The sequence below is a fragment of the Mustela lutreola genome, chromosome 2 (assembly GCF_030435805.1).
Source record: "Mustela lutreola isolate mMusLut2 chromosome 2, mMusLut2.pri, whole genome shotgun sequence".
Taxonomy (NCBI): domain Eukaryota; kingdom Metazoa; phylum Chordata; class Mammalia; order Carnivora; family Mustelidae; genus Mustela; species Mustela lutreola.
The window spans coordinates 36,819,122-36,834,889 of NC_081291.1; the positions used below are offsets into that span (position 1 = coordinate 36,819,122).

The 15,768-nt window shown below is 42.1% G+C and overlaps 1 protein-coding gene across 1 annotated transcript in view; it reads right to left on the reverse strand.

Moving 5' to 3' along the window:
- Positions 1 to 15,768, reverse strand: part of TAFA4 (TAFA chemokine like family member 4) — a 191,883-nt gene that overhangs the window by 134,286 nt on the left and 41,829 nt on the right. Inside the window, exons 2-3 of the mRNA XM_059161466.1 lie at positions 8,755 to 8,891; positions 2,229 to 2,344 (exon numbers count right to left, since the gene is read on the reverse strand). Coding sequence (XP_059017449.1) covers positions 2,229 to 2,344; positions 8,755 to 8,768 — 130 coding nt within the window. The 5' untranslated portion in view covers positions 8,769 to 8,891. The remainder of the gene's footprint in view (positions 1 to 2,228; positions 2,345 to 8,754; positions 8,892 to 15,768) is intronic.

Consider the following 15,768-nt stretch of genomic DNA (forward strand, 5'->3'; position numbering starts at 1 on the left):
ATAAACTATGTCATTAAATGGGGGAAAAAAAATCAAAACAGGGGCATAGTGAGAGATAAGTGCATACACACATACTAGGGGAAGCATTCCTTTTTCCTGGAAGGACAGCTGTGATGCAGCTTGACTAGGCCATGGGACGCCCAGATATTTGATTGTACATTATTTCTAGGTGTGTCTGTATGGCACAAAAGGGTGGGAGAAAGCTGACTTGGTTCTTTGCCAGACTGCTGAGCTGGGACACCAGTCTTCTGGTGCCTTCACTGTTCCTGGTGCTCAGCCCTGCAGACCTGGACTAGAATACATCCCGGCTCTCTGGTTATCAGACCTTCAAACCACATCACTGACTTCCCCGGGTCTCCAGCTCGCAGACCGAAGATCATGAGACTTCTCAGCCAACACAGCTGTGTGAGCCAATACTTCGTAATAAATCTTTTTATCTCATGCATATCATACACATGCACTCATGTGTGCATGCAGTAAGAAAATGGGAACACTGAGCCCCCTGCAGGGAGGAACCAGTCCTGTCTCCTTTGATGGTTGTTCAGACAAGGGGTGAGAAAGATTTAAATCCCAAAGATGAAAGCAGGAGGAATCCCCTAAAAGCCAAAGGACATGTGCTGGGAATCCAAATAAAACCAGCTAGGAATTCTAGGGCTGAAAATTTCATTCCTTGAGCATGATTTGCCAAGGCTTTGCTCTGACTTCTTGCTGTCCCGAGGGCTATTGAGTCTTGGCTTATAGAGAAGATATTGTCCGTATTTCTTGTGCACATAATTCTAATCTTAATTTAGATTTATCTCTGTCCTTGTGCCTTCTCTAAATTCAAAGAAATGAGGATTGCCGCATGGATAAAAATTGAAGGTTCAGTCCTGTCCCCTGTTTCCTTCAACTCCTAATCCCTTTTCAACACAATCTCTCAAGCTGAGTTCCTGTTAGTCTGGAAATCTGCTCTGATAACCTGCCCCACTGAAATGTTCTGCCTGATTGCTACTCAGACTCTCAGCCTCCACCCAAGAAGAGATATGAATTAAACAGATAAGACTAATGACTTCAAACACTCTATCCTTCAGAACAAGCTCATCAAAAGATACACAGTGCCATGACCAACTAGCTGTAGGCACTTCACAGCAGCCAAATAGTATTGATTTTATGCTGATTCATTAAAATTTCAATTATTTTTCTCGTCTTCTCTGAACTCTCACTGGAGGCGGGAAAAAATGAACCATGAGAGATTTTTTAAAATCATGGTAAGCCTAATATGCTGACTTAACCTTAAAATATCAGAATAACTGAGTGGAAAGCACAGCCTGGTATACGTCTGAGGGTAAGGATATCTGACAAACTTGATACATTAAACCCGTAAGAGGCAGAATTTAGGATTTTATCTGGTTGAGAGTCTGAGACTCACTTTTTCACTAAGCGGTCCGAGAAAGCCTGGCATTGCCACACTTCAAATTACTAATGCAATGACGGCTAACTAATTATTTGGCAATGAGTCTACAAATAGAAATGGCTCAGGAAAACACATTGCACTGAGGAGTTCCCAAGTCTGTATCATTTTAAATGTAGATGTAACAATGAGAGGGGGAGGGGCAGAAACACACATACACCTGCACCCACACACAGAGAGACTCAAGTGATTATTTTCAACATTTTTAGAAATAAACAAAGTATACACAAGGGTCTCAAGAGAAATTACGAGAATGATTCTCTAAACCTTTAGACACATTTTATTTTAGGTCCCATGCAAAAGCTACCGTCGCTTTTTTTCTTTTCTTTCTTCCTTGTTTTTTTAAATCATTCACCATCTTTTCTCCACCAAGTGGTCTTAGATTATCTGACAGCTTCACTGTAGCCCTGGAAGTGTTTAAGTTTACCAGTAAAGATGTCCTGCCTTCAGAGGAACCTACAGGAGTAATATATATGCAGAGAAAGGGACGCTGGATTTCCAGGATTCTTGGAGAAAAATCACTCTAAGAATGGAAATGTATTCAGGAAAGGAAAAGGAGGGGAAAACACCTGGAAACCATCCTTTAAAAATGTCTAGAACACTCTTTCAGCACCAAACCACTGAACAGCATCGCCCTGATGTAGCTCAGGTTCGCTCGGATTATTTACAGACCATCAAAAGCTCTTGTCAATTACCTGTGTCTAAAATGTGGACGCTGACGTTGGAAAGGGTTTTATTAATTGATCTCAGTGGTGCATAATGAGCTTAAAGGGCTTACCTGCGTGTCCCCGGAGGTGCTGGCTGGAGGCGGACATCAGCTTACAGCACACCATTAACACGTAGGCCAGAAAGAGCCAGTGTGACAGCAACACTGACTTAGCACAGACTCTCATCCTGGAGAGAAAGCAAGACACAAGTCAGTGAGGGCTAAGGGAGGTGAGGCTCTGGGACAAACGCGCAAGCACGACCTGGGGGAAACTGGAAGAAAACAGCAAGTGAGAGGTGCTCAGCGCCGGACTTCTTTTCCCCCAAGGACACTGAAGGCAAATCACACCTGATTCCTACTGTGCGTTAACTCAATTTCCAATGAACGCTTCTTATAATTACGAGTTTTCCAAGTTAGCAACATGCTTCAATGAGAAGTCTATTTACGAAGCCCCACTGTGTAGCCTGACTTTTCCTCATAGAACATGGGGGTAACATACTATTTTATATCATGAAATTAGAAAGCTACACACAAAGAGCTGGATTCAGATAAAATAGACATGGTTTCTGCATCTCAGAGAAATCACAGAAATGGTCACACTCAGCCTGAGACTTTTCTCCTGGTTTCTCTGAGTGCATATTAATAAATGATTTTCAGTCTCAAAGTTTGGTGGGAATATGGCCAAATATAGGCGAATGTAAAATAAATTTAATTTCTTATGGATGTCGACAGATGAACACATAAAGATGTGGTATGTATACACAACGGAATACTATTCAACCATGAGAAAAAAAGGAAATCCTGTTGTTTGCAACAATTCAGATGGACGTTGAGGGCATTACACCAAGGGAAATAAGATGGAGAAAGACAAATACTGTTGGATCCCACTTATATGGGAAATCTGAAAAAAGACAAACTCAGAGAAACCGAGCAGAGCGATAGTTAGCAAAGGTTGGGAGGTGAGAAAAATGGGGAGATATTGATCAAAAGGCACAACTTTTCAGTTACAAGATTAACCAGTTTGGGGCGCTAATGTACAGCACAGTGATTATAGCTAATAACTCTTTATCATATACCCGAATGTTGCTAAGAGTCGATCTTAAATGTTCTCACCACAAAAAAGAAATGGTAATTATGGACAGGATGGAGGTGGTAGATAATACTATGATCATCATTTTGCAATATATATATATATCAAATCAGCACATTGTATACCTGAAACATACACAGTGTTATGTGTCAATTACATCTCTATACAGCGAAGATAAATAAACTTCACTTCATGCAGATGGACAGTATCGAAACAGTTGCTTAGACAACTGAATTGTCAAATTCGGTTCACAAATGTGTATATACATATAGTCTACTATTCTCAAACAAACCCAAAAGAAATGAAATAAAAGGAAAATATCAAAAAAGCATTTTCAGGGTGCCTGAGTGTGGCTCAGTGAGTTAAGCATCCAACTCTTGACTTCAGCTCAGGTCATGAACTCAGAGTCGTGAGATCGTGCCCCAAGGGCTCTGTGCTCAGTGAAGAGTCTGTTTTGAGATACTCTCTCTCCTTCTGCCCCTCTCTCTCTCTAATAAATAAATAAAATCTTTTTAAAAAATGCATTCTCCCCTCAATTTTCTTCTTATTGTAACTGAAGGATAGTTGACATCTCCACTAATTTCCTCCTGTTTTTGACATTTTAGGGAAATTAGAACTAGATTAACTTTTGTTTGCTATTTTTTTTTTTAATTAACTTTTTCAGACAAAGTGGGGCAGAGAGTTTGGCATCTGAAACTCCAGTGACATTAGGCTCTGCCTGGCACAGGTATCGTGATATCTATGATATCATTCACCTCATCGGGTCAAGGGAACCCCGTATATTTATATTTATATTTATATTTATATGATTTATATACGCACACACATATGCATACATATAATGCCATATATAAACACTGGTTGGAGTCCAGTTTGCCCCACAAGAGGCAGAGTTCCTGAAGTTCTGAAAGGAAGGGTGTCAGAGACCAGCAGCATCCCGACCGGAACCCTAAGACTGTGCTTGAGAGAAAACACTGTCTTGGGGACCTAGCACCCAAATCATACTCCAGAGAACAGGTTCTACCCCCACCCTTCTCTCTTGGCCTCTCGCAATGTAGTCAAATAGATCTTGTTGAAAGGTATCATTCCATTCATTGATGTGAGACTCAGTCTGCCTTTGAAGCAGGCAGGGCAACACAAGGTTCTAAGATCATATCTGAACAACTCCGCATTCAAGGAAACACAAAGTCTTGGCTTCTCTTTGCCCTTGGCCTTGGAAATCCTGAGCATTCCAAACTGACATGGGAACATCAGGTCTCTCTGCTTGAAAGGCCCTGCAGGTGCTTTAATTTCTCAAAGCACCACCCTCTGTCTCCCCAACTTCACCTTGCACACGCGAGAGATAGACACCCCAGGAGCAGTTCCAAAAGTGGCAAAGAAAATAGGTGGGTCTACATGAGCTTCGGTACAAGCACAGCTGCCCCTTGAATATCACGTGTGAACTGTGTGGGTCCACTTACATATGGAGTTTCTGCCATACATTGTGGTATTATAAATGCATTCTCATTCTTAGGATTTTTTTTAAAAGACTTATTTATTTAAAGCAGTGGGGCAGAGGGAGAGAGAGTCCCAAGCAGACCCAATGCTGAGCATGGAACCAGACTCAGGCTCAATCCCACAACCCTGCAATCAGGACCCGAGCAAAGCCAAGAGTCAAGTACTTAATCAACTGTGCCACCCAGGCATCCCTCTTAAGATTTTTTAAAATAGCATTTTCTTTTCTCTAGCTTACTTTATTGCAAGAATACAGTAGGTAACACATATAATATATAAAATACGTGTTAACTGACTGTTCATGTTATTGGTAAGACTTCCAGTCAACAGTAGGCTCTGAGTGACTAAGTTTTTGGGAAGCCAACTTCCCCAACCCTTGTGTTGTTCGAGAATCAGCTGTCTTTAATTATATTGTCATTTCAGGGAACTGATTATTAATTTATTACTAATTTATTAATTTATTAATTTATTAGGGAAAGCATGTAGTTTCTGCATTTGCTGACTTTGTGGATGAAGTGCTCTGTCCTACCCATGTCTTTAAAATTCCAGTTGTTAACTCCAATATTAGTTACTGATGAATGGTCACAAAATCTCTTCCCAAAAGGTCAAAAATTCAAATGCCCACAAGTGAATGAGTAGGCTGGTGGGACCAGGGGCTGTGGAGGCCCGCTCTGGAGACCCACCTGGGGGCAGCTGTCACCACCTCAGCCTGTCACTGTAGTGCAGAAATGTGAGCCCAGGGATCCCAGGACTAACTTCTCAAGAGAACCTGGACTCTGGCATAGAATCTTCCCAGTTTATATGTTGGCAACTAATTCCATTTGTTTTATTTTTAAAACAGAGCGCAAAATAGACAAAGTAACACACATTTTCAGGCTGCATAAGGCACCTTGGCTTCCAGTTTGCAGCAAACTTAGTGGCCCCCAAACAAAGCATTTGAAGGAATCAGATAAAGAGGGTATTCATTTCTCTTCTGACGTAACAAATAAACTGCCCAACTCAGCAGTTGAAACGATATGGACATGGTTTCCACAGTTTCTAATAGTTTCCTTAATTCAGAAGTCTGGCACATAACAGCCAAGTCCTCTGCTCTGGGACACCCAGGACTGGAATCAAAATGTCATCTGGGCGTGTCCTCATCTGGAGGCTCAACTGGGGAAAGAATGGCTCCTAACCACCTGCACGCTACTGGCAAAATCCATTTCCATATGCCCCTATAAGCAAGGTCCTATGTTCTTGCTATCAGCTCTGAGAGGTGACATCCTAAACTTGACCACATACATGGACCCTCCTCAGGCTGAATCTCTTCCTCCAGGAAAGGCAGAGTCCTTCACTAGAGCTCACCTGGTCAGGTCAATCCGATCCAGGATAATTTCCCTTTTCATTAATTCAACATCAATATATTTGAGATCTTAATTACATTGACAAAAATCCCTTCATCTTGGTCATATAACCATAACCTAGCCACAGGAGGGAACCCCCATCATATTCACAAACGTGTCCACACTCAAGGGGAGGAGATAACCCAGGTCGTACACACAAAAGGGTACACGTCCTAGGGGCCATCTTAGAACTCTGTCTACCAAAACTGGGCAGACCACCCAATCACAAAATTTTATCCATACACGTGGTTTACAAACGTCCAAGTAGGTATTCAATCTAATTAGTTTAAATGATTAATCACACAAGTTAACCTCTAGATTTATATCACTGAAAATGGGCTCTGAGGAAAACATTACCCAAAGGGAATATGCTCTCCCTAACTGTCCTTTTCTTCAGCTGTCACTCCCAGTGCTGCTGGATTGACCTGAGGACAAGCATCCCCCTTGCCCAGTCCATGTATCCACCATCCATTTTCTGAGATGTGAGCTACATTGCTGAGAACTGCAAGTACGCCTTGCTCTCTCTCCCCATGCTAATAAACCCGTCAAACACAAGCTGGTTCTGAATCCCATCTTCTTGTTCTTAATCCAATTTCCAGATGCCCAGATCCCTATTGTCTTCTTAATTCTTAACCCTCCACTGAGTATCATTAAATACTTTTCTTCTGCTTCATGGGGTGGCTCTCCTGCCTCTAACCATAAAGTCCCACACAATTTAGTCTCCAAATTCAGACTAGGTCTTTCAGGTGGTCTCTAACCTCTCCTATCTAACATACCAGTGAAATTTGGTTTCCCTATTAGTCCTGACATCACCTAAACCTGTCTGGAAGGGTTTTACCAAATTGGGGACTATGTTTGAGATGATCTGAGTCCCAAGGTTGGGGGAATTGGTGAGCAGGAGACTTATCCAGGGACAGTCCTGAGATATCACCTGTGGAAGGGGAAAGCAGGGAGGGAAGAAGGCAGGACAGAAGGAGGAAGAGGCCCCCGAGAACCCAGTGGAGAGTTCCAAAGCTGAAATGCCCCTTCTCAGCGATTCCAAGCTGGGGGCCAAGGCTTTATCCTTTCATGTTGACCCATCATTGGATATGAGCTGCCCCTAAAAATATGGTTAATTTTAGGCAAGGGGTCTCTTTGAATTGAGAATAATTCAAGAAAGCTCTAGGTCATCTTTTGCAGTTGGCTGTGTCCTCATTCCTAAAGGGGGAAATAATCCTTTCATTCCAGAAGGGGACTCTGGGTCATGAGGGAATGAATCCTTCTACATCGCAGCGTCCATTACCATCCATCTTCAAACAGAAGACGCCATGTGCAATATGCGTAATTTACTTTGTAATTTACTTTGCTGTGGAGTCATCCTCAAGAGAAGACCCATCCTCTGGGGTATAACAGACCGTACCATGCCCATTAAAATGTCATAGGAAGAGATTTCATATAGGAAGCCAATCCCCTCCTGGGCCTGTTTTGTCCTCAGATCCATTCTTTTCCCTTCCCCTAGGTCACTCCCATCAGCTGCGTTGTCCAGGTCCCTGAATCAGCTGGATTTAACCAACAGGGAGTAGTAGCTAGAGCCTGGAGGGTGGAAGAAAAAGGATGGGGTATTCCTCCCCACCTTCTCCAACTGGAGCAAGATGTATGGAGTGGTCATGTCTCCTCCAAAGTGCCAGTTCCTGCCAGGAGACCGACTCTGGTTCTAGCTCCCACTGAGGGTCCCGTCCCCTAGGTGCTGGCAAACACTACTTCCTTCCTTTGTCCGACCCCGGGGGAGGGTGTAGCTTCCTACTGCTCCCTATCTCGGGGCTGCCTCCATATGTTCTGTTTGACTTCTCTGGCTCTCCCTTTATTTAGGTTCCCTGAATTCAATTCTCTCTGTCCCACATTATCAAAATGGTCTGTTTTCCTGATTGGATCCCAATAAAAAAGCCCAAGCCCGAAGTCTTAAGGGCAGCCATTCCAACCTGTGGGGAAGATCCCTGATCCATCTGCGTACACAGACAATTCCATGTACCAGGTTCCCGCGTGAGCTTGCAGTGCCTTAAGCAGGTGTTTCCTGCCATCATTCTTTTTTTTTTTTAATTTATTTATTTATTTGACAGACAGAGATCAGAAGTAGGCAGAGAGGCAGGCAGAGAGATAGGAGGAAGCAGGCTCCCCGCGGAGCAGAAAGCCTGATGCGGGGCTCGACCCCAGCACCCCGGGATCACAACCAGAGCCAAAGGCAGAGGCCTTAACCCACTGAGCCACCCAGGTGCCCCCTGCTATCATTCTTTATTGGAGTCAACAATCCAGACACCCAGTCAAGGACTTCTGACCTACCACATCTAACATCATTCTCCCACTTCGATTTCTTCTCCCTAGAATATTTTGTTCAAATGTAAAACAAAATTGGTGTCTCTTTAGATTTTACCTTTCACCCTGCTAAGCAGCCAAAATGCTGCTTTGCAAATGGAAATGGTTTCCAAAATAAGAGAAACTAACTAAAACTTGAGAAACTTGATTCCCAAAATACTCAAAAATTCAATGAAAAAAGACACCTTTTATTAAGGATTGTCAACTCTAGGATTCTCCGCTTTGCTAAATTCTCAATGCTTCATAAAGAAACCATCTCTGGTGTCTGTTAAAATCATTTTACCTTGGTGACTTCATAAGATTTGGTTCCAGTCAAGCACAATTATTTCAAGATGGATTTCAGAGCAACTCCAAACTCCCATTTGTAGCGAGGGCCAACAATTTCTGCAGTTCTAAAAAATTATCTTAGCTTGGAAAGACCTATATAAGAAACAACAAGGACAGGAAATCATTAGCCTGTTGATGCTGAAATGATACAGATTTCCAGGAGCAAAATAATGGTTTTTTGGTTTTTGGGTTTGGGGGATTTTTTTTTTTTTTTTTTTTTGCCATGAAACCTGCAGCTTGAGGACGATGGGAGGGAGCCAGATGCAGCCACACTTGTAAAGGGTCTTAATAAAGGAAGGGGGGAAGACACAGAATCCAGCACTCAGTAACTCATCGCAGATTAGGTAACAGAATACAGTTTTTTGGGATTTTTTAAAAGATTTTATTTATTTGACAGAGAGAGAACTCACAAGTAGGCAGAGAAGCAGGCAGAGAGAGAGAGGGAGAGCAGGCTCCCCACTGAGCAGAGAGCCCGATGCGGGGCTCGATCCCAGGACCCTGAGACCATGACCTGAGCCAAGGCAGAGGCCCAACCCACTGAGCCACCCAGGCGCCTCCAGAATACAGTTTTAAAGTAGAAGTTATCTCAGCAGCAAAGGCATTCCAAACTTGACAGAGAATCCCCAACCTTCATGATGCATAATTTCATTCACCCCATGTCATTAACAAGGGGATGAGAGCAGAAATGGAGATGGTCCCTTCCCAAGAGTTCTGCCCCTTGCCCCAGCGCTATACAGTGCTGGAAAAACCAGCCTGAAGATCTGAATTCTTAGCTCTGCGGGACATAAACCTGCAGACGTTGCTAACCAATCAGGCTCCTTTCTGAAAAATGTTAACCAGAAGAAGAGAGGAAACGTCCCTCCAACAGAAAACATCCCACCAACATACAAAGAAAGCTTGTGAATACCATAGTTGACATTCAACACACTCCTTTAATGCACAGACCTGAAAGGACTTTTCTACTAGCAAAAAGATCTTTGCAAGAAGGATTTAGATGCTTCCAAACCAAAGACATCTCAAGAAAAAAAAAAAAAATGGACCATGAAACACACCGTTTTTAACTCTGCTAAGTTTAAAACATCCCTCCAGTGGTGGAGTTGGGGGAAAAACAATGATGTGCGTCGATAAATATTAAAGTTGCAAATATGAGATAAAAATGATCTTGCAACACGGTCTAGTTACTTTAGAATCCCGTTGAACCCATCACAAACCTGCCACAAAGCACATCTGAGATTTTTCTCTTCTTTAGCTATCTTCCCCTGAAGGTAACTACACAAGTCTGCCCAGAGAACACTGTAGGTAATGGGCTTGCAGACCCGTCCCTTTGGGACCAGAGGAAAAAGAGTCAGCCTTGAGTGAGTAGCTCAGGAGAGGAGTGGCTTTGAGTAACTGTACAAGTACAAGATATTCGGGGAAAAAATAAAACATTGGCAAATGTTCATCTCCCACTTCCTCCAACTTTATTAAGTATGTTTGTCCTGATGTCCACCCAAGGGCACAATGTGACCTTCTCTTATCGGAAAGAAATACACGGTCTAATTTATCAGAATCCATCATAATGAACTTCCCACATATTGGAAACCAAAATGACCTTTCCTGGCTAATATTTATCTTGTTTTCTTCACACAAAAGGAACCACTGGGGGTTCTTTTTTCAATTCATTAAAAAATGGATCCATCAGTGAAAAGAAATGTGATCTAATAGTTCCTACGCCAGACAAGGAGCCAGGAATTTAATTTTAGGCTGAGCAGTAACTCATTCGGTCAGATTTTCCCAGGGCATACCCCCGGCACCGGCTTAAAGGGATTAACTCTTTCTTGTCACTTCTTGAACTTGAGTGCATTCAAGGCCATAGAAAATTCTGTGCAGAGCAGCAAAAGCATTTGCTTCCGGCCATTTCATTTCTCTCTCTTTTGCTTCCCAGCCATAGCACAGTGATTCCCATCCAAGTGCTTCCGTACTCATTTGTTTATTTAAAAAGTCTCAGATTATTCAGGATGAGAGGCATTGCCTATATCTAGACTTAAGGAAAAAATGTTTTCTGGGGCACCTGGGCGGCTCAGTCGGTTAAACATCTGACTCTTGATTTTGGCTCAGGTGGTGATCTCAGGTTGTGAGATGAAGCCCCACGTGGGATCCACACTGGGCGTGGAGCCTGCTTAAGAGTCTCTCTCTCCCTCTCCTTCTGCCCCTCCCACCACCACCATCCCCAACTCATGCTCTCTCTCTCTCTCTCTCAAAAAAAAAAAAAAAAAAAAAAAAAAAAATTACAAATGTTTTCACGTGCACAATCATTCTCAGAATGAACTTCACTCCACATTTAGATGCCAGGCTATATTTCTCATCTTTCCCCTGGTGTGCAGATACAATCACTCTTGTCCAACAGAAAAGCAGAATGCCTATTTATGTTTCTTGGTCCAAGATACTTTGAGGTTCCCAGCCAGAGGAACCTGGCTTGTGATGTTTTATTTATTTCCATTGTACACAGGAAAGAATCCTGCCTACACTTGATTTTTTTTTTTCTATCAAGGAAACAGTAAGGTTTTACCTCTCTTTTCTCTTGATCTATTTGCCCTCACCATTAGTGGGCTGAATCCCCTATGGGGATTATTCTTTTGGAATACAGTCATTTACCTGTTGTAGATAAGCACTCACAGAATATCTCTGTTGATTTTCCTATACCCACCTCACTGCGCACATGTCAATCAATATAGCATCAAACCCCTCTTCATCTATTTTGTGTAAAAATTTACAGTGATGAAATATCACACTTCCCTCTAGAATTGGAAGACACAATGACCTTAAAGCTAGCTCTAATCAGGATGAAAAATCAGACTAACTCAAATTTGAGGGACATTCTAAAACGTAATTGCTTTTGAAAGTGTCAAGGTCGTGAAAGACCCCCCCCCCAAAAAAAAAAATACTAAGGAATGGTTTCAAATAAAGGAGAGACACATGGCAAAGAAACGCATTTGTGACCATATGTGGGATCTTGGGACCAGAAAAAAATACAATACGCAGACCTTTCCTCAGAATAAACTGCATACGCACACATATACATCCACACAAACAGCCGTATACACATATACAATACACACACGCACAGCTCTAAAGGACAGTATTGGGCCAATTAATAATTTCTAAATATAGTTTGCAGATTAAATTACAGGGTTGTATCAACATTAAGTTTCCTGACTTTGATCATATTGTAGATAAGAAAGAGAATGTCCTTATTACTTAAAAAAAAAAAAAAAAAAAAAAAAAATACACCCTAAAATATTTAAGGATAAAGAAACAAATGTCTCCATCTTATTTTCAAATGATTCTGAGGGTAAAAAAAAAAAAAATAGAGGGGTGCCTGGGTGGCTCAGTGGGTTAAAGCCTCTGCTTTCGGCTCGGGTCATGATCCCAGGGTCCTGGGATCGAGCCCCACATCGGACTCTTTGCTCTGCAGGGAGCCTGCTTCCTCCTCTCTCTGCCTGCCTCTCTGTCTGTGATCTCTGTCTGTCAAAGAAATAAATAAAATCTTTAAAAAAAAAAAATAGAAAGGAGGAAAGGAAGGGAGGAAGAGAAATGTGAATGAATGAGTTCAAAACCAAATGAGCATGACCTGAGTAGCTGCGGCATCGGGGTAAAGGGCTTGTAGGACCCCTTCCTTCTACTCTTTCAATGTTCCATGAAGTCAGAAATTATCCAAATAAGACATTACATAACTAATTAACAGCCTTCAATTCATGAGATAGACAAATATGATTAAGCACATATTACCAGTCCTAAACCACGAGAAGAGCTGATAGTTGGAATGTTCTGGTTAATTCAAATCTGTGAGCATTCGTACAAACTTGTTGTTCTGTTTGTTTATTTTTTGGAGGTTTTGGATTTTTTTTTTAATATTTTATTTATTTGAAAGAGAAAGAGTGAGAGAGAGCATGAGCTGGGGGTGGGGAAAGGGTAGAGAGAAGGGGAAAGCAGGCTCCCTGCTGAGCAAGGAGCAGGGACCCCCTCCCAATGCGGGGCTCCATCCCAAGACCCCGAGGTCATGACCTGAGCCGAAGGCAGATGCTTAACCGACTAAGCCACCCAGGTACCCTTCCTTATTTGTATTTATTTAAAAAGCACTCACGGGGGGCGCCTGGGTGGCTCAGCGGGTTAAAGCCTCTGCCTTCGGCTCAGGTCATGATCCCAGGGTCCTGGGATCGAGTCCCTCATCGGGCTCTCTGCTCAGCGGGGAGCCTGCTTCCTCCTCTCTCTCCCTGCCTCTCTGCCTACTTGTGATCTCTGTATGTCAAATAAATAAAATTCTTTAAAAAAAAAAAAAAAAAGCACTCACGGGGCGCCTGGGTGGCTAAGTCAGTTAAGCAACTGCCTTCGGCTCAGGTCATGATCCCAGGGTCCTAGAATGGAGTCCCACATCGGGTTCCCTGCTCAGCCAAGAGCCTGCTTCTCCCTCTTCCTCTGCCTCTGCCTGCCTCTCTGCCTACCTCTGATCTCTCTATAGATAGCTCTCTGTCAAGTAAATAAATAAAAGTCTTTAAAAAAAAAAAAAAAGAAAAAAAAACTGTCATTGGAAGCCATTGAGTTTCCATGATTGAAAAAATAAATAAATAAATAAATGAAAATTAAAAGCGCTCCCATAGCGCCAGGCCCTGTGTCAAGCTCTTTAAAATATGAGTTCACTGAACAGTAGGATTTACGTATATCCAGACATACAGATGAGAACTGTAAGGCATAGAGAGAAGAAAGGATTGCCCAAGGTCACCCAGCTAGCAAGCAGCCAGGCCAGGATTCAAATCCAAGCCATCTGACACCAAGGCACCGACTGTTTCAGTTCCTGTAAAATCATTTCCAAAAAGAATTAGTCCCTCTTCATGCTTTAGTAAATAGACTGAAAATAAATCTATCTTTCTTTGGGAATTCAAGACACTGGTCAGCATCCTAAAGTTGAGAATTCTGTTTCTGGAAAAACGCGTCCAGGCCGTTGGACTGAACTTGCAAGCAGATAAGAGCTGGGAGCCAAGGCGGGTTTCTATTAACCCCTCACTTAGTTTTGCTTCATCTCTGAAAAGCTGGTGAAAAACAGTGATTCAGAGTTGCTGTGAGGTTCTGATTTGCTGCAGATTTATTAAAGGCTTATGTCATTTTCCAAATTAAGACCAAACATGCAAAATTCTAAAGTCCTTGAGTGCTTAAACTGCCATTTCTCAAACAGATGGGAAACAACCACACTTCGGATCAGAACTCCTCTAAAACATTTCAGAGAAATCTACCAAAGCCAGAACGTAACACACGGGGGCTGAACTACTTCTGTTGATTTCAATGAAAGAATTCAGCATCGAAACTAAACAAAACAAAACAAAAGTGGATCTTTGTCCATGCATCCACTCCAACTCATTTCCTGACAAACTTCAATAGGAAAACATTTCTGAAACAATAAAATACAGAACATTCTCTCGTAATCACAAAGCAAAAGGTCCCCAAGCTACTAAACAGCACTGCCCTTTCCTGCCTGCCCACTAGCAGAGGGGGAGGGTTGTAGGTTCTACCCTATGTCACCTCCAGAGTGGACACATTTGAATAATTAGCTATCAGTCTCTCCAGACTCGCCATCAGCCCAACCAATCTCCCAGAGTAGGATCTACTGGGATGGTCTGGCGACTCCAGTTCTCAGCCTCCCAGGTACCAGGCTGCAAACTGGAATAATTCTTCCAAGTATTGATAGAAGATGTGACACCCTTACATTTGGACATCGTGGTAAATCCCTTTACCACACTAATGTCTATTCAATCAAGACCGAAGAGGACATAAGAAATGTATCCTGAATTAGCAACCCAGGTTTGGGGAGTTAAAAAAAAGAAAGGGGGCAGGAGGGTTTTGAGTGGAAACCAGGTGAAAAGATGATCCCCCAACAGTGATGTCTTGTCTGATAAACAACGGAAATTTGGAAACAGAAGTTGCCTGCATAAAATAATTCATCATTTCTCCAGGCAGAAATGAGAAAAGATGTTTCCATTTCCAGGTGCTTAAATAAAAAAAAATAAAACATTGAATTGTCTTCTGGAAATTTTCAAACAGCTTTTCCGTGAAAATATGTAAAACCACATGTAATCCCTCTCTTGACAAATTTATTATGAAACCAGTATTAATGAGCTTCTTCCACTGAAGAGTGGGCTGATGAAGGTAAATGTATTTAATAGGTTATTGACGCTTATGTGAATATATTTCAAACACAGATGCATGGCTGAGGTCTCCATTGGGTTATCATTCATAATTATCACATGACGCATGGAATTACTTCAAATTTAGAGTATGTTCACCATCATATGTTAAAGTGGGCCCTTTTTTCTGCCGAAATGTGGTATATGCATGTCATAAATTGCTTTTTTATTGCTTGCTTAAAAACGTCTATGAAGAATTTACCACCGAGCCATTTTACAACATATTAAAGCACGTCGTAAATGAGCCATTAAAGACAATAACTGTGTCTATTAAATATTAAAGAATTTTATAAATGGCATTTTAATTTCAAGTGTTACCGGTACCATCTCATCTGCATTAGGTGGTAGGGAGTTCTTTAAAAAGGCTCTTCCAGTTGGAGATGATTTAAATAAATTAAATAGACATGCTGTGTTTTTATAAGGTGCACACACTGTCATTTTTAAGAACTGAGAAATTCCTTAAAACCACAGAGCTGCTTTATTTAAGCACTGTGGCACAATCCTTTCTAGTGGAATTATGGGCAAACGGTGCATTTTGTTAATGAAGAAAAACGCCAGCCTTCCAGTGACCATGAAAAGTACAAAAGCAATCATCGCTAAGTGATAATAGCTCATCAAGAGCCTGGGTACATAAAACAGAGAAAACAGACTGGTAAGTTCCGTGAAATAAGATGGACTCACCGAATTCAGGGACGCCCAGCAGGACTCCACAGCTTGTTGTCCAAGTGAAATCGCCCGGGTCTGGGGCTCAACAA